Source organism: Poecile atricapillus, chromosome W (genome assembly GCF_030490865.1).
Source record: "Poecile atricapillus isolate bPoeAtr1 chromosome W, bPoeAtr1.hap1, whole genome shotgun sequence".
Classification (NCBI taxonomy): Eukaryota; Metazoa; Chordata; class Aves; order Passeriformes; family Paridae; genus Poecile; species Poecile atricapillus.
In genome coordinates this window covers 27756403-27784122 of record NC_081288.1, presented here as the reverse complement: position 1 = coordinate 27784122, position 27720 = coordinate 27756403, and the positions used below count along the sequence as shown (strand labels likewise).

The 27720-nt window shown below is 50.1% G+C and overlaps 2 protein-coding genes across 6 annotated transcripts; one reads left to right on the top strand and one right to left on the bottom strand.

Moving 5' to 3' along the window:
- Window positions 1–711: 711 nt before the first annotated feature.
- Window positions 712–6110, top strand: LOC131592064 (chondroadherin-like protein). Of its 2 annotated transcripts, XM_058863323.1 has the most exons (6): window positions 712–864; window positions 1934–2018; window positions 2692–2862; window positions 2955–4616; window positions 5278–5444; window positions 5783–6110. In XM_058863323.1, exons 1-6 carry the CDS (start codon window positions 857–859, stop codon window positions 6006–6008), a joined length of 2319 nt encoding a protein of 772 aa, XP_058719306.1. In that variant the 5' UTR covers window positions 712–856; the 3' UTR covers window positions 6009–6110. The 2 variants fall into 2 exon arrangements, with proteins under 2 accessions (XP_058719306.1, XP_058719305.1); XM_058863322.1 differs by lacking the exon at window positions 712–864 and having other exon boundaries at window positions 1698–2862.
- Window positions 6111–6253: 143 nt separating this feature from the next.
- On the bottom strand, window positions 6254–26622 carry LOC131592065 (lethal(3)malignant brain tumor-like protein 2). 4 transcript variants are annotated; one of them, XR_009280518.1, is made up of 18 exons: window positions 26412–26525; window positions 24696–24963; window positions 24356–24489; window positions 23548–23671; window positions 22510–22589; window positions 21077–21194; window positions 20622–20756; window positions 19860–19948; window positions 18137–18368; window positions 17348–17427; window positions 16653–16757; window positions 15362–15509; window positions 14452–14534; window positions 12523–12757; window positions 11702–11767; window positions 10651–10773; window positions 8654–9826; window positions 6254–7290 (listed from the first exon to the last, which is right to left on the bottom strand). XR_009280518.1 is itself a non-coding variant. In XM_058863326.1 (17 exons), exons 1-17 carry the CDS (start codon window positions 26493–26495, stop codon window positions 9717–9719), a joined length of 2205 nt encoding a protein of 734 aa, XP_058719309.1. In that variant the 5' UTR covers window positions 26496–26622; the 3' UTR covers window positions 6254–9716. The 4 variants fall into 4 exon arrangements, 3 of the variants coding, with proteins under 3 accessions (XP_058719309.1, XP_058719308.1, XP_058719310.1); XM_058863326.1 differs by having other exon boundaries at window positions 6254–9826; window positions 23557–23671; window positions 26412–26622; XM_058863325.1 differs by having other exon boundaries at window positions 6254–9826.
- Between the last annotated feature and the right edge of the window lie 1098 nt (window positions 26623–27720).

Sequence of the window (27720 nt, the reverse complement as noted above, 5' to 3'; positions counted from 1 at the left end):
GCTCCTGCAGATGGCTGTGTTGCTGTGCTGTGCCATGGCTGGGCTCTGGCAAGCAGGGTGCAGGCAGCAGCCTGTGCTCCGTGGTGCTTGTTGGGGTGCTGGGCTGTGGGGGGCGGCTCCGTAAGTGGGGTTGTGTGTGTCCCCTGGCCTTGGCAGGTTGTCGGAGAGACCCCCTGTAATCAGGTGGCTTTCCCTGGCCCTGGCCTTTCAGAGGCATGGGGTCAGGAGTCGTGGAGCCAGGCATGTGCCCTCCCTGTCCTCGGGGCTGGGCTCCTGGCCCCTCAGGCCCCTCAGCTTTAGGCCATAAGCTCGACTGCCTGACTGCAGAGTCTCGTTCCTGTTGCCACAGGGAAAGGCCGAGCTCTGTGGCTCCCTGGGTGTCACCAGCCTGTAAGCAGGCTGTGGGTCTGGGAGCCTTTGTGCTCCCTCAGCTGGCAGCTTGCATGGGGCACCCGCCCCGTTAATGGGGAGCACCCCAGAATTGGAGAGAAGGAACCTCCATAGGCCTTGGGGACCAGGGCTGCCCTGTAAGTCAGGGCCAGTGCTCTGCAGTCCGGGCAGCAGCTTGAGCCCCTTGTGAGCAGGGGGGCAGCCCCTTGTGAGCAGGGGGGCAGCCCCTTGCCCACTGCTTGGCATACCCAGCTTCATTTGCCTGGCTCCCAGCACCATGTGGGACTGCTCTGGACATTGCAGTGGTGAGTCAAGCTGAAGTTGGAGGCTTTTGGGCAGTTGGGGGCAGGGGGTCTGTGGGTGCTGGCTTGAGGATCTCACTGTGGGGCTGTTGGGTCGTGGTTCCTTTCAGGAGCTGGAGCTTCTCAGGCCTGATTGTGTCGTTGTTCATTGCAGAAGCCATGGGATGATGAGGTATGCAAGCACGAGCAGCAGCGGCTTCAAGCTTGAGCGGAAGGGCAAGGTAAGCGCAGCAGGAATGGCTGGCAGGTCTGGGAAGAAGCCAGTGTCTGTACTGGGACATACTGGTTCTGGCATCTGAGCTTGCTGTAGGGAGGCAGCCATTCTTTTCTCTCCCTGATAGGGCACGGGACATGAAGGTAGCATACCAAACTTCCATTCTGGCCACTGTCCAGCCCACCCTGCTCCCCTCTGCCTGGCCCTTCCATCATTTCCCCTGGCTGGGAGCCCCCTCCTCTGGCTTGTCTACAGCCTGTACAGCAAAACCTCCCTGGTGGTGGCCTCGGCTCTGCTGGAGAACCACGGGGAGGGTAAGGTGTGGTACCAGGCACTGAATGCCACATCTGGCCCTCCCCCAGCCTCACCCCATGGTTTTATTTTGCTCATTTACCCAGCAATGATCTCCCCAGCTTCAGCTTCTACTGAGGCTGCTGAATTGGGGAAGGGCTTGAAGGGGAACAAGATACTAGCATCAAATCTTCCAAGATTTTTGCCAGGCTCTGGATCTCTTCCTGTTCCCTGTGAGAATAAAACAACAGTCTGGGAGGAAAATGAATGCCTCAATGTCCTTCTGTAAGCTAATGACGTGTCATGCAGGCACTGCCACCCCAGCCTCTACTAAAGAAGCAAAAAAGCAAAATGAAGAGAGTGGAGGGCTGTAAACATGGCACATCTGGTCAGCTACCTCTCCTTTTTGATCAAGCTTACCACTGCCATTGCAATTCTGTCCGGATGTCACCTTTCTACCCTGCACCTCCGTAGCTCCTGTGACTAACACAGCCTGGAAAGGGAAGGCAGAGCCCTGGAAACGGTGAATGCAAGCCCCACATGGGCTTTGTTGGGCTGGTGCTCCCAGCCCCGGTGCATTGAGCGGGAGGCAATGTCTGGGTTGCTGCCCTCTCTCCAGGGGTGGCTTACCCTTCCTCCCCCCGTCCTTTTCCTCCTCCCCCGTCTCTGGCTCTGCCCGGTGAGAGCTGCTGGGAAAGCAACACAACGGGGCCCATTCATTTCTCACTTCTGCAAGGAGAGCAAACACCGGCACAGGAGCTCAGCAGCTGCTAGACAGGGCAGGGGACGCTTTCCTCTCTTCGACACATCTTGAAGTGCAGGTACTCCAAATCTCGGGTGTGTGAACCCTCCAGGTGTGAGGGAGGGAGTGATGGCATGATGTCTGGCACGTGGCAGTGCTCCAGACACAGCATGGGGACTGAGTTTAGGGACATTACATTGGTGTCACTGGGCAGTGGGTGTGCAGGAGAGGGCTGCCCCAGTGTGTGTGGGGAGCCTGCAGCAGGACTAGATGGGGCAACAGCAGGAGGGCAGTGCTGGGGCATGGGACCACACGGGATGATGAGCTACATTGGGCATGGGGCTGTGCACTACAGTGGTTCTACAAATTTGAGCCTTGCACACCCCACTGGTGCTGTCTCGGAGCTTAGCAGGATGTATTGGTCATATCTGCAGCCTGCTGCCTCCCCTGTGTTTGCCCCAGCCTTGGCCTCTCTCTGGTACCTTCGCCCCAGGGGCTCACTCCTGCCCAGCCAAAACCAACCTGTCCTTCCTGCAACTAAACAGTGGAGTTCTATTCCAAACACTGCTATGAATAGCTTAGGGGAGAAGCAGGGAGCTTGCAGGGTAGAGAGTTGGAAGGCAGATGACCAGGATGGTGGAGACATGCGACCTTTGCCATTTAAAGAAGGGAAGCAGCTCAGAAGCCTGTGTGATCACATTCCCTGGATGGCTACACCTGCTTGCCTTACAAAAAAAATTGTCTCTCCCCAGCCACAGGAGCCCTCCAACATGGGGCCATCCTGGGGGCTCCTCCTGCTCGCAGCAGCCCTGGGGACAACAGCTGCTGCCCGCTGCCCTACACCCTGTGTCTGCGACAACCTCCGTGCCCACGTCCTGTGTGTCAATGGGAGCCTGACGGCCATCCCTGACACCATCCCAGAGGTGAGCAAGGGGAATAAAGGTCGAGGGATGGGGAGAGAAGATAGGTATGGGAGCCCTGGGGTAACGCCGTGTTTTATTTGTGTGACTGACAGCTCACAAAAAAACTAGATCTTCGTGGCAACAGTTTCACTGTCATCCCAGCGAGAGCCTTCCTTGCCACCCCCTACCTGACACACTTAGACCTCCAGCATTGTAAGGTGGAGAGGCTGGAAGAAGGGGCTTTCCGGGGTCTGGGAAGGCTTGTCTACCTCAACCTGGCCTCCAATGGCATAGCCCTCCTCTACCAGGAGTCCCTGGATGGGCTCTCCTCCCTCCAGCAGCTCATTCTGGAGGGGAATCGCATTGAAGAGATACAGCCTGGTGCTTTTGGCCATCTGGGATCCCTCACTGTCCTCGACCTGAGGGCAAATGCTTTGGTCTACCTCCCAGACATGGTCTTCCAGGGTCTACAGGTTCTTAGATGGCTCCGGCTGTCGCACAATGCCCTCCATGTGCTGGGCAATGAGGCCTTTGCTGCTCTGCCTGCCCTGCGCAGGCTGAGCCTGGACCACAATGAGCTGCAGACACTGCCTGGCGAGGCTCTGGCCAGGCTGGATGGGGCTACCTGGCTAGACCTGGGCCACAACCCCATCACCTATGTGGCTGAAGAAGCCCTGGCCATGGCCTCCCTGAGGCACCTCTTCCTGGATCATGCCTCCCTCCAGGATGTGGCACAGGATGCTTTTGCCCGCAGTCCCCAGCTCCGTATGCTGGACCTCCGGGAAAACCAGCTGCAGGGGATGCCACCCCTGGCTGGGGCGGGGGGGCTGGTAAGGGTCAGCCTGGATGGGAACCCTCTGCTGTGCTCCTGCCTCCTGCGCCCCTTCCACAGGTGGCTGGCAAGGGCACGGGTGCAGGCCGAGGGTGCTTGTGCTGCACCCCCTGCCCTCCGTGGCCGGTCCCTCAACTCCCTGAAGTCCCCTGAGATGAGATGCAGTCGCCTCCGGCCACCCCCTAGCCCCGCTGCACCGCCAGAGCAGCCAAGGGCAGGCAGCAGCAGGCAGTGCCCCCGGGGGTGTGTCTGCTCTCCCGACTTCCATCATGGGTCCTGTGAGAACAGGGACCTGCGGGAGATTCCTCGGGACTTCCCTGAGGACACCCGCCTTCTCGACCTGCGCCGAAACCCCTTCAGGACAGTGCCACCAGATGCCTTCCTCGGCCTGAAGGAGCTGGTGTCACTCCACCTGCAGAGGTGCAGCATCAGGGCATTGCACCCCGGGGCACTCCGGGGGCTGGAGAGCCTGGTCTACCTGTACCTCACCAACAACCACCTCTCCACCCTGGCAGCTGCTGCCTTTGAGGGGGCCCCGCAGCTGGCCTACCTCGACCTGGACCATAATGCCTTCACCCATGTGCCTGCAGGCACCTTCCGGCTCCTGCCCAACCTCATCTCCCTCCATCTGCAGCACAACGCCATCGGGGAACTGGCAGAGGGCGACCTGGCTGGAGCCAGGGGGCTCCGCTGGCTCTACCTAGCTGGGAATGCCATCAGGCACATTGCCCCTGCTGCCTTGGCTCCCACCAAGATGCTGGAAAAGCTGGAGCTGGAGGGAAACCACCTGTCAGAGGTGCCCACAGCAGCCCTGCAGGGCCTGCCTGCCCTGAGTGAGTTGAAGCTGTCCCGAAACCCCATCAAGCACATGGGGGATGGTGTTTTCCTGCCGGTGGCCTCCAGCCTGCAGCACCTCTACCTGGACAACATGGGCCTGGAGTGGGTGAGTGCACTATGGGGCTCCCAAGGGGAAGTGGCATCACAGGGCATATTACAGATTCCTATAGGGGAATTGAAACAGACATCCCTGAATTCCCAAGCCTTCAGGAGATGTTCTGGCTGGGAAGCCAGATCTCTTCAGGCTCAGCTATAGCATTGCCTTGCTTCAACCTTGGTCCTGGCTCCCCTGGAAGAAGCTTACTCCCTCCAGTCCTTAAACACCCAATTTCACTGGGGTCCAGACCATTCCCTAAATCACCTCCTTACCCCAGCTCTGGCCAGATTTCTCTTTCTCTTATTACAGGCTGTCCTGCAGGACTCTTCACTGCTATTAACCCAAGTATTTCCATCCTCTCAAGGAAGTGGTGTTAGCAGCACCCTCATAAAAATTGTGTGTATCTTCACAGCACCCAGGTATCACTCTGAGACCTCCTGCATATGAACTTCTTTCTAAGAAGACTGAACAGGGGTCTAATGAGTTCCAAAACATGATTGAAACTGCTTGAATTAATTAACAGTTTCCCTTCTTTAAAGCAGCTCTTTCATGGGGTTGCCAGATTCAGGACAAGTTGTCAGGTCCCCCAAGTTGATCAGAAGTGCAGGGGCAGAGATCTGCTCCCCTGCCTTGATCAGCATGTCCCTGACTTTCCCTTCTTCCATTGCAGATTTCCCCCCATGCCTTCACTGGTCTTGGTCCCAAGATCAGAAGCCTCTACCTGGAGAGCAATAAAATGAGTAACATACCCGACATGAGCAACTTCACGGGGCTGGAGATCCTCAACCTGCAGGATGTGCCTTTCCACTGTGACTGCCAGCTCCTTCCTCTGCATAGGTGAGTGTTGCGAGCTGGGAACAGCCCCAGGGATCTGCCTGGGGGACGGCTGGACCTCCCATGCTGAAGGCACAAGCTCACAGCACACTGGTTGTTTTTGGTCTTTTCCCGTGGTGGTGAGATGTAGCACACATCTATGTGCAAGGATGGAAGTTGCCTGGGCTTTCTGGCTGTAGGGAAAGCAGCCACAAGCTGGGGTGGGCAAATTTTCAGATATTCAGAGGTCACCCAGGTGACCTGGCCTTACTTAGAAGTGATTATCCACTTACAGGCATAGGCTTTTGTCCTTCCTTTTGCTCTGCCTCATTCTTTTCCCTGATCTTCTGCCACATTTCTAGGTGGATCAACAAACTCAACCTTCGCATAGGGGCCACCTGTGGGTCCCCTGCAGAAGCCCAGGGACTGAAGGTGAAGCTTTCCACCACTTTCCAAACTTGTCCTGGCTGGGGACACGGCGAGGCTGCGGAAAACAATCCTAACAAGACTAAGGCTGCAAGCAAGCCCAGCAAGAAAAAGAGGTCGGGAAAACCTCCAGCCAGAGGCTTCAGTAAGAGCAGAGCATAGGGTTTCTTAAGGTGTGTAGGACATGTGCTGGGCCATATCTACAGTCTGGCTAGAGCAGTTTTTCTAGACTTGTCCCCACCATGGGGACATGAGTATAGCCCAAGGTGCAAAGGAGAGCCTGTGCCAACCAAAACAATGCTGATTTGCCAAAGATGCAGGGTTTGGTTTTGTAGGACACAGAGGCACATTCCATAGAGTCTGCAGCATACTTTGGTGATGCAAACAATGAAGCCAAATACTTGCTGCTTCTTTCCAAGGCTTCTTCCAGCCTTATGGAAAAGCTGATATCCACAAGGTTGGTTTTGTTTTTGAGAGCACTTTCCCAGCTTGCAAAATCATAACAGAACCCTAAGTGCGGCTGCAACCAGCACCATCCAGTAAGGTCCTGCACTGGCACAAATCCTATGCTAGAAAGCTTAAAAATTATTAGTGAAAATGTTGCCTTGATTCCCAGCAGTTCCTCAGAATTAAAAGATGCACATGGAAGCCTTTTTATTTCCTGCAGAATTTGATCAGTGATCCACAAGTAATCCCATGATAAGCAATGTGCTCAACCTATTCCCCATGACTGCATAGGTTGGGAGCCCAGGCCCCAGAAGTTTGCTTAAACTGAAAAGGCTTTAAAAGATAAATTTACAGATATGTTTTGACTAACTCTGGGTATTGGTGGCCTGGAAAGCAATATGCAAGCCTTAGGCCTCTTCCCGAAGTTGGTCACAGGGCTTCAGGGTATGATTGTAGATCAAATTTACAGTACAACTGTTCAAAAAATTAAAAACTCAAACCATGCTCCAAGTCCTCTGCAGTTCTGGGTTTAAAAGCAAGAAAAGACAGAAGCAGACACATAGTGTGGATGAACATCTGGGTTTGAGGCTGGCGCCACGGAGAAGGTTTTAGCTTTTGAGACAATGGTGTGTGCTTTAGTGATTGTAAAATTACTGTGGGTGTGCTTTAATGATTCTAACATGTTAGATGGATGGGATCCACCTGTCTATAAGGGGTAAGAAAATTTTTGGCAGCAGCTGCCTAATTTGGTGAGATGGGCTTTAAACTAAGGAACTCCGTGCAGGTGAATTCCAAAGTCCCATGGCTTCCTCTGGGGTGTAGATCATATCAATCAGTGCAGTGAAAGGTGTTCCTTGACTGTCCCTTAAGGTGAGCATCTAAGAGCCACCACTGTGTTTATGGTTGTGGTGAATCGTCCTGAACTCCTTCTTGGGTAATCCAATTGCTTGATTAAACCAGATGTGAGTGGGATAATTTCAGGTTCTTCCCTGGCAAGCTGTGGGATGGTATGAAAAGATTAGAGAGACAGGGTGCTAGCAAGTCCCTCTGCAAGTGACTTTTAGAGGTAGCAGACACAGGGGAGCACACTTGGAGTCTTACAGAAGTGAGCCAGGGAATCCTGAGGTAACAGAAGCCAACAAGGATACCAGCAGGGAAATATCTCAAAGGAATTAAGGGGTGTTCCACTAGGCAGGTGATGCAGCCAACAGCCTGGCCAAGGTGCCTTTACAGCAAAGCACGCAGCATGGGCAACAAACCAAAGGAGGGGCTGGAAACCACCAGGTTGAAGTTATGACCTTGTTGCCATTACTGAAACTTGGTGGGACAAATTGTGTGACTGGAGTGTGACTATCAATGGCCATGAGCTGTTCAGAAGAGACAGAAAGGAGGGAGAGGTGGAGGGATTGCTCTCTACATCTAGAGGTGCACTGAGTGTGAAGAGCTGTCTCTGAAGAACAGCCATGAGCAGGTTGAAAGACTGTGGGTAAAAATCAGACACTGAGGCAACAAAAGGAACCTTGCAGCTGGGCTCTCCTACAGCTGCTGGACCAAGGGGAGCCATTGACAAAGCCTTCTTGCCCCAGCTACAGGAGGCATCATGCTCACACGCTCCAGTCCCGTTGGGGGAATTCAGCCACCTTGACATCTATTGGGAAAGTACCAAGGCAAGCTGCAGGCAGTCCAGGAGACTCCTGCAATGCATGGAGGTCAGCTTCTTGAGCCAGGGGGACTTCTGTAAAGGTTTTGACAGAGTCCCCCACAACTACTCCCTTCAAACTGGAGCGATGGATTCCATGGGTGGACTGTTTGGTGGATTAGGAATTTGTTGGATTGTCACCTTCAGAGGCTAGAGATCAACAGCTCAGAGTCCCAATGGGCAGCAGTGACCAGTGGTGTCCCTCAGGAGTCTGTACTGGGACCAATTGTGTTATTTAATATCTTCATTAATGACACAGATGAAGGGATCAAGTGCACCCTCAGCAAGTTTGCAGATAACACCAAGCTGAGTGCTGCTCCTGACTCACCTGAAGGATGGGATGCCATACACAGGGATCTGAACAGACTCAAAAGTGGACACATGGGAATTTCATGAGGCTTAACAAGACCAAGTGCAAGGTACTGCACCTGAGTTAGGGCAATCCCCAGAATCAACACAAGCTGGGGGATGAAGGGATCAAGAGCAGTCCTGCCAAGGGCTGAGGGATACATGTGCATGAGAGGCTGGACATGACCCAACAATGTGCACTCACAGCCCAGAAAGCCAATCAAGCATCAAGAGATGAGTGAAAGCATCAAAAGCAACATGGCCAGCAGGGTGAGGGAAGGGATTCTCCCCCTCTGCCCTGGTGAGACCCTACCTGAAGTGCTGCATCCAGCTCTGGGGTCCTCTGCACAAAAAGGACATAGACCTGTTGGAGTAAGTTCAGAGGAGGCCACCAAAATGATTAAAAGGATGAAGCACCTCTCCTATGAGGAAATGACAGAATCAGGATTGTTCAGTCTGGAAAAGAGAAGGCTTCAAGGTAACCTAACTGCAGTCTCCTGCTACCTGAAGAGAACATACAGGCAAGATGGGACAAGACCATTTACAAGAGCATGTAGTGACAGCACAAGGAGGAACGGGTTTGAACTGAAAGACAGTAGTTTTAGATTATGTATTAGGAAAAAACTCTTTACTGTGAGGGTGATGATGCACTGGAACAGGATGCCCAGGGAAGTTGTGGATACCTCATCCCTGGAAGTGTTCAAGGCCAGACTGGATGGGTTTCTGGGCAACCTGGTTTAGTGGAAGGTGTCCCTGCCCACAGCAGGGGTATCGAAACTAGATGAGGATCTTGAGATTCTTAAGGTCCTTTTCCAACCCAAACCATTCTATGATTCTATGAAAAAAGGTCTCACTTCTTCAGCAGGCACCATCATCTCTTTTTGTTTCTTCACCTCTTTCCACTCTTCCTGTCCTGATTTTCTTGGGGTTCGCAGTGCTTAGACCAAAGAGCACAGCACCGAAGTCCTACGGGGGAAGCTCCTTTCCTGATACGTCCTGCACTCATCACGTTGGACAGCAGCTCATCGTCTCCAGCCACAGCCAAGAACCCAAACTGGCCTTTTGTGCTCTGGCAGCCTCTTTCCCTGTTTTGACCTCCTGCTCCAAAAGGTGCCTTCAAAATCAGGCATGCACAACCACAGCAGCCACCCTGGTCATGCTCCTCAGCAAGCCTGCAGTCTTTCTGCTGTTTCCCAGGGCTTAATATTACAAATCTAGGGAAAATTTTCTTGCACACCAGGAAAGCAGAGCTGTGATGCTGCAGGGTGGTCTGCTTTACAAAAGGAAGGCCCTTTTGGTCCCATTTCCCTTTGCCAGGACCTTCCCTAAAGAGCCACAAGGTAAAACCGCTGTGGCCAGCTGGGGAATGCTCCAGATCAGTCTGTGTCCTCCTGCTTTATGCTGTTGATGGGAACAGGAAGCTCTGTCTCTCCAAATTCTGCATCTGAAGGATCAATGGTTTCTTCTTTCACCCGCACAGCAATGACTAGCAAGAGACAGACAGACAGAGGGAAAAGTAAATAAATACAATCAACCCATGTTGACTTGCATTACCTGCAGCATCTCCAAACCAGCTCTGTCCATACAGGTCCTCAAAATGCCCCAGGCCCTGGGGCAAGCCCACTTCCTGAGGGTCCCTCACTACAGGCAGCCCTGTTATGCCACTGCAAATCTATCACAGTCACAGCAGCAATCAGGATGGGACTAAACCCTGGCAGCATTCAGCTGCTAGCTCCCAAGAACAATTCCTAAGGGATGAAAAGCTGGTGTGGTCCATTTTCAATCTGTCTGGGTTCACACAGGGGAACTTAAATGAACAAGAGGGACCTTCATGACTCTCTAATCCCCATGTGCACAAGGCACCTCACCCACCCTCCTTCCCTCTACCCACTAGGGTTGGCAGGTAAGCTAGCTGCTCTTCTGGTCACCACAGCATGAGAGGCTGTGTTCACGTGCTGAAACAGTCCTTATGGGGATTGGGATGTGACAGAAACCTCTGACATAACCACTTTGTCTCTCCTCCCTGACCTCGCACATCCAGACTGCTCAGCAGGGCAGCCAGGCCCTCAGCAGGCATTAGCAGCATTGAGATATTGAGCAGTCCTGGTTCCACCAAACTCTCTTGGGAGGCAAAAAGCAAAAGCAAGCAAATGCTTTTTTCTACTCTCTGGAGTGTCTCTGGAGGAGTAGGGAAGGACATTTGACATGCTGCTGCCTTTTCCTGCCTGAGGGTGCCCATGACTTAGTGGCCAAGAGGGTGTACTGGGAGAGGTGGATGTGGCTGCAGGGTAGAGTAACTCATTCCCTTACTCTCATCAGGTGCTGGCTCTGGCAAAGCCTGGCTGGCAGCTTTTGCTTCTCTTTTTGAATTCGTGGCAGAAGGCTTCTTGACAGTCTGCTTGACACTGCGGGCTTTGGCAGGTAACTTTTTTCCTTAACAAAGGGATAACAAAGTATGAGCAAAAGAGTGTTTCTTTTCCTCTGGAAAATCAGCAACCCTGTTCCTCTGAGAAACCACAGGCCAGAGACCAGCACAACTGAACAGAAAGCTACATGGTCATTAGCTGCCAACTGGTTATACAACAGAATTAGCCTACTGGAGAAAAAATCTATAGTCATCATCTCAAAATATGCTCCTTCATGTTCTCCTTCATTCAAGGCAAGGCATCTCAGCATGTGTTTAACTTCCAAGGAGCAGGTCCTCTTGGAATCAGTGTGGAGTCAGCTTTGCTTACCTGTCTGGGTCTAGTCCTAGGCAATGAGCATATTTGCTGCAAGGCACAGGCATTGTAACCATAATGTTCTGGTTTTTAACTGACCTTTTTATTTATGCTGAAAATCTTTATATTCTTTAGAAGTCCTTTCCCCTCCACCCCCTAGGAAGGAATTTCTTGTCTGTCTACATGATTTGCCACAGCTACTGCAACAATGACAACAACAATGACAAGATGAAACAATAAAATGGTTTATACTGGTGTCTTCAGCCATCTTAAGGCCTTCTTTCCCTCAGCACAAAGCAGAGTTGCTCTCCAGTTACCCTCCAGCTGCAGCAAACATCTCCCTCCAACATGGACACAGTAGAGAAAGCAGCACAACCTCACACCTGGAAGCAAGTGCCATATATACCTCGGCCAACAGAAAACAGACTGCAAAACAGATCCTTCCCACACACAGCTCACTGCTCTTAAGGTAACAGGGCAGGTAAGAAGGATGAAGCTGTATTGGCAAACCCACAGCCAGCTGAGGGCATCCACAGCAAGACAAGGCCTCTCTCTCCTGCTCTGATGGGACATGGACAGGGTTCCTCTAACTGGGCCCAGCCTGCGAGCGAGCGGGAGGGCACTAATCAAACATCACTCACTCTTCTTTCCATAGGGTTTCTTCTTCTTCCTGGGCACCTCCTTGGCCTTCGCTGGAGTTGTGGGCTCTGTCATGGAGACGAGAGGGAAACGAAAGCCAAGTCCCATAACCAGTAGGTAACTGGGATGAAGTGACATAAGCGAGAAACAGATATACCCGTCCCCCCAAGCCAAAGCCCTCTTCCCAAGACAACCAGCTGAGGAGAAAGCAAGGCTCTAGTGCAGTTGCTGTCTGTGCTTCCAGGTGAGGGCCCAGGCTGACAGGCTGGGGCAGCACAGGGGAGAGAGGCCCAGTACAGACTTGGTAGGGGCAGTTAAGAAACAAGATTTGTAGTCTGGGACAAGAAGGAAAACATCTGCAAAGGTGAGGCAGTGGCCTCCCTGTGACAAGGGAAGGAACAAACTCTTGAGAGGATGCTCTTACCTTTTACAGACAGAGTCAGAGAGTGGATAAGAAAAGGGAGCATGAGGCGAGCTCCTGCTGCTATCTGGCTAAGGTTATAGATATGCTTAATAAAAGGGAGCTGTGCAGGGATAGGACCACCTGGAACTCTACCCAGCTTCCTCAGGAGTAATTAATTCTGTGTTGGTGTGGGGGAACAGAGCCAACCTCAAAACTCAGGCTGTTTTCTCCCCATCAGGCTCCTCCCTCTGCCAACTCCTAGAACAAGGCAACAGAGGAAGATTTACGGTAGCCAATGCAAATCAAGGAAGCCATTTGCTTCTCCCTACAAGGCCCAAAAATCAAAGGAGCCACTCACAGAGCAGGAGGAAGGAAATCTTTATCTCCAGCATTTGAAACCACAGTAAAATCTTCACTCACCTGGAACCACTGGTGGTTGAAGCTGGTAGCCTGTCAGCTCACACCACCCCACAGGATAGATGTCTGGAGACTCGCAGTCCACCCACTGGTCATATTCGTTGTCCCAGCCATCAAAATGGATGCTAAGGAGACGCTGGACTACACGCTTCACTGTGGCCACACAGATGAGCCGGGGTTCCATCAGGTCCACTGCCTCCACCTTCATGCCTGCCTTGAAGCCATGGTTTGGACAGTCCTGGGTGCATAAAAAATGGAAACATGAAAAAAGAAAAGCTAAGGCCATTGCACTCAGTCCAAACCCGTATCTGGCCAACACCACTCTCGCACAGGCTGGCCTCCCACCTAAAGCAAGCAGACAAGACAACAAGCCCATAGATCCAAAAACAGATCCAAGGCCAACTGTGTCCTTAGTCAACCTCAGCCCAGCCGTTAGAAGCAAGATCGTGATGTGGGGGCAGCAGCAGTTCAGGAGCATACAGTCAAACAATTACATGACATACCCCTAGGAAATCAGAAAGACCAGCATAGGCCCAGGCACTGCAGCGGTTTTGCTGATGTAAAGCAGCTCCCACCCTCCACCCAATATGCCAGCCACACATCCACAGGCAATGAGCAATGCAGAGCCCACCAGGAGCCTGGAGCTCACAGAAACACTACAGAATCTCAGGTGACACTCAGAGGGACCCACAAAGGCAGGACACTGATGTCCTAACTTGGAGAACACATACTCCTAGGCCTTTAAGCTCTCCTTAAAGTGCTTGCTTAAACCAGCAAATTGCAGCCCAGCAGAGACTGCATATATTGTGTATACTGCATATTGTCTATCCTGACTTCAGGAAGGCTTTTGACACTGTCTGCCATAAGAACCTCTTAAAGATGATTGAACTATACAGGCTGGGTGCAGAGACAGCAAGAGAGACTGAAAACTGGCTGAGTGACTGAGCCCAGAGGATGGTTATTAGTGGCACAAAATCTAGTTGGAGGCTAGTAATTAGCAGTTTACCCCAGGGGTCAATACTGGATCCAATGCTATTCAACATCTTCATTAATTATCTGGATGACATGTTATGTCAGTGTCATGTCAAACCAAACAAGCTTGGTTGTGGTAGAAAACTGGTAGGAGAGACAGAATATACTAGATGGTTGTGCTGCCCTCCAGAGGCGCCTTGACAAGCTGGAGAAATTGTAGGGTCCCATACGTGCGGAGGAAGAACCCAAGGCAGCAACACAAGCTGGGGGCAGACTAACTGGAAAGCAGTGTGGCAGAAAAGGGCCTGGGAATCCCAGTGGACATGAAGTTGAACATGGGCCAGGGATGTGCCCTTGGAACAAAAAAAGGCTAATGGTAACCTGTTCTCAGCAGATCAATGGCACTGCTCTTGATCAACCCCTCTGCTTGGCACTAATGAGGCCGCACCTGAATTGTTCCCTGGTACAAGAGAGATGTGGATATATTGGAGAGAGTCCAGCAAAGGGCCAGGAAGATGATGAGGGAACTGGAGCATCTTTTGTATGAGAAAGTTGTGACTTCATCCTGGAGAAGAAAAGGCTCAGGGGTACCTTATTTATGTATATAAATGCCTAAAATGCGGGTGCAAAGATGGAGCCAGATTCCTCTCAGTGGTGCCCAGTGCCTGGACCAGAGTTTACAGGCACAAACTGAAACACGGGAGTTTCCCTGTGAACATCAGGAGACACATTCTACCATAAGTGCCAATGAGAACTGGCACAGGTTGTCCACATAGTTGTGGAGCCTCCATCCATCTGGACACAGTACTGAGCAATCTGCTACAGGTGACCCTGCTATAGCAGGGGTGTTGGACAAGAAGTCACTTCCATCTCAGTGATCTTGTGACAGCCAGAGCTCTTGCACTCCTCCTTACTTACTCCAAGCATCCCTACACATAATTTCTTCCTGGCAGCACTCACTGTGTTGAAGAGCCGTGATGGAGCAGGTCTTGATTTTGTCTCTTCCAGGTAACGTTCCCAGCTGAATGTCTTTGCATCGTGCCCTGCAGAAGGAAGAAACACCAAGAGGTGAAAAGGCAATCACTGGGTTGGCCAGCTGGGACAAAAGACAGAATAGGCAGTAAGGAGGCACAGCAACTGGTTGCAGAGCAGGTCAATGAACCAGCACATACAGCCTGATCTGGGACATGAACCTAGTGCATGGATTCCATGGGAGTCCAGCACCCCTCCCCAGCAGGCAAATACAGAAAAGTGCAAGTTGCAGCTCTGAACATCTTTGTCAGCCATAGACCCAGACCACAGAGAAAGGCAAGGACCAGCAGCAAGTAGGACGTAGTATGTTCAAAACACACCACTAAAACCAATCTTTCTTTTTTCCAGCAACAGGAATATCAAAGGAAGATGGAACAGCACTGCACAAAAATGCTGCAACACAGAAATTCAGAGCAGGCTGTTTTGGGTATGGCTAGATGAGGAAGCAAAAACACTCCTAGGGTGATCATCTCTTAGGAGTTTGAAGAAATACTCATGTCAGATCTATTCATAGAGAAAAGAACAGAGCTCTGGACACTTAAGTACTGACTCCTGCAGCAATGGCTCTACTTATCCCTTCCCACCCTCCTTGTCCTTAGAGCTTTTATTCTGTTCAGTTTGAGGATCATACACCTCTCCCACTGATCTGCCAGGAGCTAACTAAAACTTGGTATATGGGCAGAGCTCAAACAGACTGGCTCTCTGAGCCCTGTCTCCCTGAAAAACAAACAGATTGGGACCTTGTTTTGATTTATCTGAACCTGACCCTTCTCAGAAACACACCACCCATCAGATTCTGCATGCAGGTTTGTACCACAGGGCAGAGTCCAAATCTCACCTTTTGGAGGGGTCAGCTCAATGTTGTTCCTCTTACAGAAGTTGGCAGGGAAGATGGCATGTGAGGAGGCATGATAGCAGAACCAGTCAGAGCCATCATCAGATGTTGCTCCATCAATACTGATCATGAGATACCCATCCAAGAGAACCTGAGATGGGAGTGAAGGCATGAGTGTAGAGCTCTACTTGCTCTAAAGCCTCTCTTCCTCCCAAAAGATTCTCTCAAGAGTCCCCAAATATCAATCACAATTGCCACTAGACAGTAAAATGCAATGTTATATGCCCCAAGCTTCTCCTAATATGTTAGTCAACACAAGATAATCCCCAAAGCAGCAATTTCTGCAGGACTGGGAATAACACTAAGAGCCTTGTGAAAGGACTGTGTGTAAATGGTCAGGAGCTCTGTTCTCCCCCAGAAACACTTTATTGGCAGCCCAAAAACCCTCTCCCCATCAGCAAGATCATGAATTTGTTACTGGATAGAAGGGAAGGAGCACCATCCTTGGAATTGGTACCTTGTATAGCAACAAGACTTGTCTCATCCTGTCACTCACTGGCAATTGGTGCCTACCAAAGGCAGTAGGCATACCTGTCCCAAACTCTTCCATTTCCAATCAGTGACTGAAGGGAACATTTTAAACATAAACAGCTCTCCTAGCATCCCACTGCCAAACTCCAAGTCTCAAAGTCCTCAGCTTGGGTTCTCTGAGGGCAAACAGCTTCTTGAGGAAGCAGGAAAAGCCCAGATGGATGATATACTTTCAACGTTCAACACACCTCAATGAGGAAACATGGGCAAGGAATTTACTTCTCAACACTAGCACAAGAGTAGAGCTTACAACCACCTCATCAAGAAACTGAAGGAGATACATCAATCCTCAGCTTCCTCATGCCATTCCCCACATGGAGGTCACCCCACAACTCTTCCTTTCTTTCCACAGGGGTCTCTCTGTGCACTCAGAACTGGAGAACGAATCTTCCCTACTGCATGCCCAAGGGTAGAAAGAGGGTGGTTGCCAGTCACACACACTCCACTAGCTTGCAGACCATGCAATCTAGATGAGCATGCTCATCTTCATGCTGTCCATTTCAGTACACATGGACAGCAGCTTGTTAGAACTCTGAGGTAACCCCCCAGTTCCCTCCACACAACAGCTGTCCACCTCTCTTGACAGCCCTCTCTGCTCTCCCATGCAAAATCCTACCTGGTCTTATTAATTTGAAAAGACCTGAGGAGAAGCTGCATTATCTCAAGCAAACACTGCCGATCCCTTTAGGCCCACTGAACTTACCTTGCAAACAGTGGCCACACAGATGTTGCCCAGATTCAGGGGGTCAATGGCTTCCAGTTTCATGCCTCTCTCAAACCATCCGCCTTCAGAATAGACCGCTCGTACCTAAGGGAGACTCTGGGGTACCATGTGCTGCCAGGGGTATGGGACAGTCCCATCATGACACCAAGCACAGCAAATGCAAATAAGATTAGCACTTCTTCACTTGGCTCAACTTGGAAGGGGAAAGCAAAAATATTACAAGAATATTTTCTTACAGACAAAGAGGCAGCCAAACCAACACTTTTTTGTGTCAGCAACCCCTCACCACGACTCTGGTCAGTCAGAGAGCCAAGCCCAACTGCTGCTCCACAACAAAGCAAGCCTCCTTCTCATCTCAATCCTTACCAGCATGATCCAGTTCCTTGTCAGGACTGGTCTCTCCCATGCAATTCACTTCCTTCTCCATCTCAAAGCTCCCTTGCTTGCCCTCCAATTGAGTCCCTCAATCTATCACTGTCCTTTCATTCTTTTAGCTTTCTCCTTTGACCTGGTCCTGCTTAACAACAGCCTTGACACCCCAAAGACCTTACTGCCCTTAGCTATAAGAAAGCCAACCCTCAACAACCCACATGGCAAGCATGTATGCCCAAGCAAGGAAGTGCTATCACTGCTTCTCTCTTTGTGACCCCCACAGAAAGGCAGACTTGTCCTACCTTCTTAAACAGATAGGGGACAGCATCACAGTAAATCTTCCGGAAGGTGGGATGGTTTGCCATGTCATTACGTTTTTCTTCTGTGAGGAAATTAATAAACACAGAGAAGTAAAAAACCTGCAGCAACTGCAGTTAGAAAATAGACTGGTTATTAATTTTCCTGTGAGAGCTTAACTGTTATAAACTGCCTCAATATGAGACCATTTAATAAAAATAACAGGTCTCTCTACACCTCTCATAAAACAGGCTGTGATGAAGGGCTTGCTCAAAAGCAGATAGCTCAGCTTCCTGAGCTCTACTGATAACACCTCTACACACATATGTTATCACCAGGGAGAGGCAGCAAGGAATGGAGACACAACCAAAAGAATCAGCAGAGCTCAAGTAGTGCTTTTTACTTTGTCTTACTTTGCCAGAGTAAGTTAATCAGCAATTCCTCTCGGTAAAGTCCAGAAAAATACAATCTGATGGCATCCAGTGTTACAGAAGCCTGCATGAATTTCCTCAAAAAGACTATAAACATCTGTCATGTTGCAAAGTCTGTATACCCACACTAACAGAACAGACTGCCTGTTTCAGGTAAGAAACCCTACAGTCCCCTGTTCTGACCTGTGATCACAGGGCTTTTATCTATCCAGATAAAAAAACAGCAGACACAAAACTAAGCAGACTTCACCTGTTAGGTCTTGAGGCAACTGCCTCACTCCCAGCATGTCCAGACTGGTGTCAAAGCAGGGTGCAGGCAGTTATCAGCAAATCAGAAGACGACTGCAGTGGCCTGATCCTTACCTGTTTTCTTTATGTCATGGCCCACTCTCCGTGACCAGCCCACAGGATGGATGAGGGGACTCCACATGTGGCACCAGAAGTCATCATCACTGTCACCATCCTCATAGAGGAGTCTCAGTCTGCCCCCAATCACTGTGTCCACCACTGCCATACGTGTCTGGGACACATGGTTCTTATCCACCACCTCGACCCGCATGCCCTGCCGGAATGGGTACTTCATGCTCTCTGCCATCTGGCAACAACCCACAGAGAAGGTGAGATCAACCACAGTTCTCCAAACACTTCAGAGAACAACCTCCCCCACAGACATGCATCCTGGCACTGCCCAAAGCTGACTAGGAAGGGATGCACAGGAGTGGGTTCATCAGGAGTACAAACAGCTGGCAGCCCTAGGTGACAGTGTAGTTGAGCACACACAGCCTGGGTCTCCCTTTTGTCATGTGGCCTCATAAGAGTTGCCCCCCCCAGCAGCCATGCCCAGCCACCACCTTGTGTGAATGTTCCCAATGAGAACTTCTGTTCACAAAGAACTGAGTAAGGCATTGTGTGTGCCTTTTTCAGTCATGAAAGAGATCACAAGGATTTTGAGACTGCAATTAGTTAGAGGTGTAGCTTCCCAAAGGGCAACAGGATTTTCAGTTGACTTCAAAAGAGGTCGGGTTCTTATTTTCACCGTTTTATTCTGATCAGAGTTTGAACTACATGATGATCTATCTGCCAACTCCGCATCTAAAGCCAGTTACTCTGCAGACTGACCCAAAGGCACAGGTATGTTGAGTCACTGGCTGCTTTCTGACTTTGAGACCTTTGGTTTGCTCATACATCCTTGCCCTACTCATCCACAAATGCCCAATGGTGTTTACAGAACCCCTGACATTTTAGAACTATGATCCCAAGACAGTTCCATCTCCTGTTTATTAAGTGGGAGCAGAGATGCTGAGGGGAGTAAGACCAAAGCAATGTCTGTTTCCCTTCACCACTTCCAGCTACAAGGTGAGGCCCAGGAACAAGCAGATACAAACTTAACTCTTAACTTTCTGAGAAGTAATGGGAAGCACTAGCTACATCCAGATCTCCAGCTCAGGGTCACCACTTACCTTGCACACAGAAAAGCCTATCGCCTGCTTTCCTGCCTGCTGCCTCTGGGACTGTCTTCCTTATTTGCCATTTCCAAAGCTCCTAGCCACAGAATACCCTCTTCCCTCTAACAAGACCTAATCTCAGTGCAGGCTACACAAAAACAATCATGAGAGCTATAAAGATGCTAAGGCCATGGCACTTAAAGGAAGCCTGTGCCCTTCTCACTCCCTGCAGGCTGCTTTGCTACCAACATTGAAGACAAGTGTTTTGACTCTCAGAGCTATTCCCTGGCACTGAAGCAGGGTAGGAAAAGGCCAGGTTGGAGCTTCACTGGCCTCTCCCTCCAGCAAAATGCCAAACATCATCCCCAGTATTTCCCAGCAGACCATGTGACAACAGATTTTAAAGCTTACTGTGACACAAAGCAGAAACTGTTGTGCTGAGAGGGCATGGAGGTTGTGACATCCATTACCCACAGTATCACGACAGTTCTCTCAGGAGCATGTGGAAGCACTCACTGCCCCTGCCCAGGTTTCAAGGCACACAAAAGTCACACAGATCAGAACCAGAAGAGACATGTTGAGCACATGTCTTGACTTCAGCTTCATTTCCCCCATGCAAAATGGCAGCCTCCCACATTTACCTTCATGTGGAAATCCACTGGGATGGTCCTAGCTCCCACCAGTTTTTTCATGAGGTAACTTCTCCAGTCAGTGTACTTGGCATGGATAGCTACATATGGGCAGGGAAAAAGTCCATCTTTATGACCAAAATAATTACAGCATCACACCTTTCATCTCTCTAACAGTCCATTAGCACAAAAAGGCCTTCTGCACACTCAGATTCTGTACTCTGTTTTGCCAGCTTGCCTCCACATCTGGCTGAAGGGATCACCATTACAGAATGAACTGGGCCAAGCAGACATTCAACTACACTGATCTAGATGAGGAAGTGGTAAGAGAGCAAAAGCCATGAGCCATACCAAGCAAATCTCAGCTTGCCAGAATTCCACTAAACTGCCATCCTTCTCTGAACAGCTAGCTGTGCAGCGACTGGAGTCACTGCACTTACCAGAGATGCTGCCCAGAATATAGGACCAAAAAGTTCCCCCAAAGTTCAAGTCCAGCCTCCATGTGGGCTAGAAGGAAGAAAAGCCACCTGCATTAGCCCCCACAAGTCTGACATCAGCTCTGAATGCAGCATCCCCAGGTCAATGACAGGGGGATGCAGAGGGAGCAATCAAAGCAGTCTCCAGCTTCCCAAACTCAAACTGCTGCTTTTAACTCAAAGCACAGATAGAACTGTAGTCCTACATGCAGTGGGAGCACCTGTCCCCACGTGCTAGGCAGAAACTAAAGCTTCTCCATGCCTAGGCATATGCTGAGCCCTCTTGCCCCACACTCACTTTGTGGTGGTACCAGGATTTTGCTGTTGATGGCACACCAGCCAATGGGGTGAATATCCACTGTGCCCAAATTGCACCAGAAGTCATGACCAGCATCGTTCTCAAAGCCTTCATATCGCAGAAGGGCCCTGTATCCTGCCAGGACAGAGCAGACAGCCAAAGGCATTAGAGTCCAAGAATTTGGCACCACAGGCTTAGTACCCACCACATGGCCTTCAGAGCTCTGCACAGGTTACCAGAACTTCTCTGGCAACTTTTCTTGCAAATTGCCCAGCAACCAGAAGAACCATGTGCTGGTTTCCTTTCACTCCCACACCATGGTATTTCCTGTTCCAAAATCTCTCAACAGCTCTCCGAAGAGCTGTTGTTTTGTTTGACCATCTACACTCAGCTCTCTAAAGCTTCCCTCAGAGCTTAGCTGTGCCCAGCTGTCAAAGATTACTTTGGAGATTTACCTACAATCTGGATGACGGATGCAATCCAGTACACGCGGCTGGGGAGCACAGCATCACTGTTCAGCACTTCCACTTTCATACCTTTCACCACATCATCCCACTGATCGAAGAGTGGCACCTGAAAGATTGAGACAGCCATGCTGGGAGAGGGAGCTGGAAATCACAGTAGGGTTCAGGCCCTTCTAACTTTCAGAGATGTGTCTTGGGCAGCTACACTTTCACCTTAGACACAAGCTTGCATGCCTTAGCCCTCCTAGATCTGCCAACATCTTAAAATACAGTTCAACTGTCCCAAACATCTCACTGGGATATTCACTGAGGATCCCAAAAGGCAGAATACCATATAGCAATACTTTACTGTTTCACTGCCAGATGTCCTATTATTCCAAAGTAGCTGCTGCCATTCCTCTATGGCATAAAAATACCAAACAATCATTAAAAATGCCATGTCTGCCTGACTTATCCTCAAGAAAAATGAAATGCTGTCAGTATTATTAGGCCTCAAGAGGAATATATCAAGTGTTAAAAACATTGGACATGCTGGAGGGACAGCTACTGCCAGGCTCACATAAACAGAATTCCTCTCTGCACATCATCCTAGGTCATACAAACTGCAAAATTGTGTTTGTACTCTGCCATACAAACTGCAAAATTAGCTTCTCACTATCATCCTCAGTCAGAACTAATTTTGTTCCCAGTCAGCACTGAGCCAGCGCTACTGATGCCTGGAAAATAGATCTTCCCAACAATATTAGATTGAATATAAAAGCAAACCTTTACTTGAAAGCTTTCAGGTACACAATATGGCAAAAATCACATGTGGTATAGTAATTCTACATTTTTTATAAGGTTAGTCAATTAGTATATTTATCATATACCATCCAGTTAAAATGTTAGTTGGTAAGGTAATACTCTGTGGGATTCTGACCCACTGGAAGCAGTCCAGAGGTTTCTTTTGCCCCAGTTTTGTTATGTCTGGTTCAGATTCTGGTTGGAAAATAGAACATACTAGTAGCTGGTTCTCTTCTTGGAATAAGACTACAATATGTGTATTGAAACACATCTGAATATGTTTATAAGGTTAGCTTATTGTTCTTAAATGTAGGGAAGAAAAATACTAGAAGCTACAGCCATACTTTAGCAATCTACAAAGCTACAAATACATGAAAAACATAAAAAACTAAAAATCTTAGGCATCACTACCGACAGTGTTTCTGTCAAGTCCCCTTCTGTTTCCTTCCCCCCAACTCCTGGACCCTTTATGAGACTCCCATTCTCAGCTGCAAGAAACCCCAAGTCCTTTCCTTGCATCACCTGGATCTCAATAACCCCCTGCTGGGCCCCTGCTCACCACCTGCCACAGGAGCACAGGGGGGCCCCATGCATGTGACATGCCCCATGCACCCTGCCATGCACAGCAAAGTAGGACTCACGTGTTTGAAGCAACTGACAGGAGCTGCCTTGTAGCCGTGCTCCTGCAGGTACTTTCCCCAGTCAAAGCCCAGGACGAGTGCTACAAGCAGACATCAGAGCAGAAAAATCAGATGAGATCACAGAACAGGCACAGAGATCAATTACCTCTGGACTACAGCCTGCAGTCTCCAAGCACTAGGACACAGCACACAGGGATTACACATTCCACTGCATTTTTTTCTGGTGGGAAACTAGACCCTGTGTGAGTGCGTGGTCACTAACCCCCACAAGAGGCAAAATATATTATTAATCAATATTTGCTGTCACTTGCTTTTGGAAAGGGGGGCAGAAAGAGCAATAAAAGGGGTCAAGTCCAGCCCAGGCCTAAAGCACTCCAGGGAGAGTGCATCCTTTCAGGGTTAAACCACTTCACATCTTTGCCTCTCAGCAGCGACACTGCAGGGTCATAACAGCAGTGCTTGCTTTCCCAGAGGGTGCTGGGAAAATCAGAAATACTAATTTGAGAGATTAATACCACAGTCACTCCTGTGAAGGCTACAGCTCTGCTCCAGCAGCAGTCTGCTCAGGGATCAGTCCCTGCTGCTGCCATGCCCCAGCACGCCCCTTTTCCCCAACACAGTAAATTGCTGCTAGTTCAGCTGCAGTCACTGTTCATTGTTCAAGTTTATCAGTGAGTGACTTGGGGCAAATGTAACTCCCCATGAGCAGTGGGGCAGTGGATGGCTGGGAGAAGCAGGACACCTTTAAGTCACCTCTGCCAGCAGAAGCCAGCACCTCGTGGGATTGGGACCACAGAACTTATGCTCCAGGTCAAGTTGTACGAGGAGTGAGGATGAGGCTACAATAGTGGATGGGCAGGAAGAGGAAAAAAATCATGTGCCCTGTGCTCTGCCAGCCTGTGTCAGAGCAATCCACACACATCATACAAGACAGTGTACCAGAGAGGAGGAGGAGGACTGTAGAGCTTTCAGTCCTCAAGGTGTCCCCATTTCTGTGACTCCAGCAGCTGCACCTCCTCACATCTCACCTACACTCACCATCCTGGCCTGTCAGTGTCCCATCCGCCAGCTGTCCCGTGCCCTGCGAATGGAGGAAGGCCCCGATCTTGGCTGACCAGGATGCCTTGTGCAGAACTTTAGCTTTCTTTGTTGGTGGTTTCCCCTGCAAAAGAAGGAACATTAGAAACATTAATGACATAGGAGACTAAGTCACACCTTGCAACTGGGTATGTATCCCTTCCTTGGGACAATTTTCAGGTTACTACATTATTTATTAATGCTCACAGAAACAAGAAATAGTGTGTCCTTTTTCAGCTTTTAGGCAGAACCACTTTTAAGCTGTCATGCCTTCTCTGGGGATGTCAGGCTGGAAGCCACTGGGAATGTTAGTCTTATATTTAACTAGAAAGCAATCACCTACCCCTACATGCAGCCACATCCTGCTCCATCCGGAGGAAAGCTCACAGAATTATTGAATCTCCCTGAAGAGATGGAAGGCTGCCTTCAGCTCAGGAGTGTGACCTTACTCCTTAGCTGCCCTATATTCCTCAAGATTACAAATTCCACCAATGCATGACCACTGCAGCTGGAGCCACTCCAGTCCTGACATCCCCAATTAGTTTATTTACCTTGGTGACTATCAAATCTAGTGTTGCCTTCCCTCTGCTACAGCTGTCTATTCCCTGGCTTAAGAAATGATCCCCCATGCATTCCAGGAGTGTCCTGGATTGCCTACAGCTTGCCATGCTACTTTTTGCACGTATAGAGGTGGTTGAAGTCCCCCAGCATGACAAGAGCCTGCAAGCACAATGGAGCCTGAGAGCCACATGGAAAGGTTTTAACTCACCTGCAGTCTGGCCAGGATGCTGGCCTTTTTGGAATTTGAGGAGTAGCTTCTGGAGCAGGAGACACTGCAGAAACGCTTGGTCTTGGAGAAGAAAGCCTCCCTGGTGCCCACAATCCCACACATTTCACACACAGCTGGGAGAAGGAAGGTGAAAAGTGTGAGCAGAGTCAATGCACTACAAGGACAGAACTGAGACCAGCTAACAGTCATTATACAGAGCAGATCCCCCACATAGCCCAGAAAATGCAGTCTGAATCCAAAGCTGCTCCCAAAGCATCCCCAGGTGCAGCCACACACCCTTCAATGCCCCCAAACATGTTTCAGGCAGCACAGGCAGTACCTGGCTCGGAGCCACTGTCTTCTGTGAGCCGGCCTGTGGATGGCTGGTGCATTGGAGAGGTCGAAAGTTCTCCAGCTTCCCGGTCTGCCACCTCATCATCGCTAGACTCCTCCAGACAGGAGCTGCTGTCACTGCCCATGCTGCTGTTGTAGCACGTGAGGCTGTCATAACCCCCAAAGATGTCCAATTCATCATCATCCTCATCGTCATCGCCTTCCTCCTCCATCCGCTCCAAAGATGAAGTTTTGTGGCAGAAGGCAGACACCAACTACAAAAAGAGCCAGTTTGCTTTAAAATAGAGACTTTATACTCCAGTGCACAATAAACCTGCCTTTGCTGCTAGGGGAGCTCCTTCTTGGGCCAGGGAGTGACCTCAGGGTGAGCAAAGAGTCCACATAACAACGCCAAAGGCAGGACTCTGAATGCCTTCCCCCAAACAGGTCCCATTACTGGCATTCCACAGGCTGCTTCCCAAGAGGAAAGTATCACAGGGCTGTAGCTGGATAAAAAACAGCTTGAGAAACATGCAGAAATACAGGGCACAGCACTTCCACGCTGATGAAGGACAGATGAGACTGTGTCCTTCCAGGCAATTTTCCTCCCAACACAGTTGCACAGCACAGCAGGGCAGACACCATCACACTTCCAGAACAGAGCACAAGCCGCATATTCCCACCACCACAGCTCACAAGACCAGCACAGCCTGGAAGTCAGCAGGGCCAACTCAGTCCTGGAGACAGTTCATGTCCTCTGGAAACTTCACAGTCCACAGCTGACCTTGGTCTAGAAACTACACCAGCAGGATGGCAGAACATTTGCTATAGGTTTTTGCTTAAAACCAGATGCCTCCACAGCTAAACATCTTCACTAGCTCTTTGTCCTTGCTGTTACAGAAGGAGAACTGTGAGGCCCAGACTGAAGAAAGAGCAAAGAAAACCAGTGTGTCTCAGACTAGAAGAATCTTGAGCCAGGCTCCAAATAAGCCCAAATGAAGCTGGGAAAATGTGTTAGCAACTCATGAAGGAGCAGCAAGAAGTCAACATCAGGACAGGAAGTGATGGAACAGAAAGGCAGATTCAAACAGCTACATGAGGCAGGAGGATACAATTGTTCCTCCAAGTGCGCAACAACGAAAGATCAGCAGCAAGCCCATCACCTTCCAGTGCTAAATTCCCTCTGATCCTTAGCTCCTCGCTATCATTATAGACACGTGGACAGAAAGATCAGACTTCACTCGCTGCTGTCTCCCTGCTTTACCCTCTCTGGCTTTCACACAAAACAGACCCAAGGTTCCCAAGTTGCTCCCTGAACAACAAGTTGCTCTCCTGCGGATCCAGGCCCTCAGACAGCATTCCTTACGTCTGAAAGGCCTGAACTCCTCTAAAAAAGAAATCTTTTCATCACCTTTTAATCCCTGTGTGGGTTCACCTTACACCAGCTCGTAGGACGTGAGGACCATTGCATCGTTACTCTTCCACAACAGGTGAGTAAAACTTGCGGACATGTTACAAGTCCCCAGGGCTGCCAGGAAAGGGCAGCATCACCTGGAGACTCCTCAGGAAGCTGAGGGGGACGCATCCCGGCCCATCCCGCCGGGATCAGACAGACCCACCGCCTCCTCCAGGAGCAGCCCATCCTGGGCCCCAGCGGAGCCTCCGTCCCGTCCCGTCCCGTCCCGTCCCGTCCCGTCCCGGTCCCGTCCCCGGTCCCGCTCACCTCTCCCCGGTCCCGCTCCATTGCTCCCGGGACGCCGCCAGCCCGCCTCATGCGCGTGGAGAGCGTCCCCCGCGAGCTGTGCATCTGATTGGCGAGAGCAGCTGAAAGCACAGCAAATCAGCGGGGAGCTTGTTCCCGCCGCGCTGCTTGCGGGGCACGACGGGAGCTGTAGTTCTTTTCCCGCGGCCATGGCGCCTCGCGGCCGTCCCGCCCAGGAACAGGCCCCGCTGGCGCCTCCCCGGCTCCGTTCTTACTTGTAGCTCGGGATTGGCCCACTCGGTCCCAGAATGTCTTGGATTGGACGATACCTTAAAGATCGTCCAGTTCGAAACCCCTGCGGAGGGCGGAGTCACCTTTCACTAGGGGAGGTTGTTCGGGGCCCTGTCCAGCCTGACCTTGAGCATTCCCAGGGATGGGACATCCACAGTTTCTCTGGGCAATCTGTGCCAGTGCCTCACCACCCTCACAGCAAAGAATTTCTTCCTGTATCTAATCTCAGCCTGCCCTCTCTCAGTCTAAAACCACTGCCCCTTGTCCTGTCACTACACGCCCGTATAAAAAGTCCATCTTCCTCCTTTTCATAATCCCCCTGCAGGTACTGGAAGGCTGCAGTGAGGTCTCTCCAGAGCCTGTTCTTCTCCAGGCTGAACAATCCCAGCTCTGTCAGCCTGTCAAGAAGCTTATGTAAAGGTAAGTCCCTGGAGGCAGTTCTATTTTCCACCCTACCCCATTTATTTTGTTACCACAGTCACTGTGTTGACGTTGTAGGAGGGGAAAAAAAAAAAAAAAAAAAAAAAAAAAGGCTGTACTGTGCATTCCTAGTCTATTCCCAGTCTGTACAGGCTTTGTAGTGAGTGGCTGAACAAATAACGTGTGAAGCACAACTGTACAGACTTAACTGCAGGTGGGAGTAAAGCAGCATAGAAAAGGTTCATTCCAAACGTTTACCTTACATATGGATTGCTCTTCCACACAATCCAAAGGCTCTAACGTGAGGCTACAGCCTGTTGATTTAAACACAAAGGACTGTCACTATCCATGTGAAACACACTGAGAATCCAGGGTAGTGGTCACAGCCTAATTACAGAGGGACAGTGGTGGGGAGCTGGCAAAACCAGTCTGCAACTTGATCAGCAAATTTCCATAGCATCAGGGATCCTCCACATTCAAGTTTTCCAAACAATCCTCCAGCAATGTTAAAAATAGAAAATTCCTTTAAAATAATATAGTTAATAATGAAATAAATCATAACTACTGTTATTCCCTTGTAAATGCTAGACATTCCATGGCATGGCAGACAGCAAAGCTG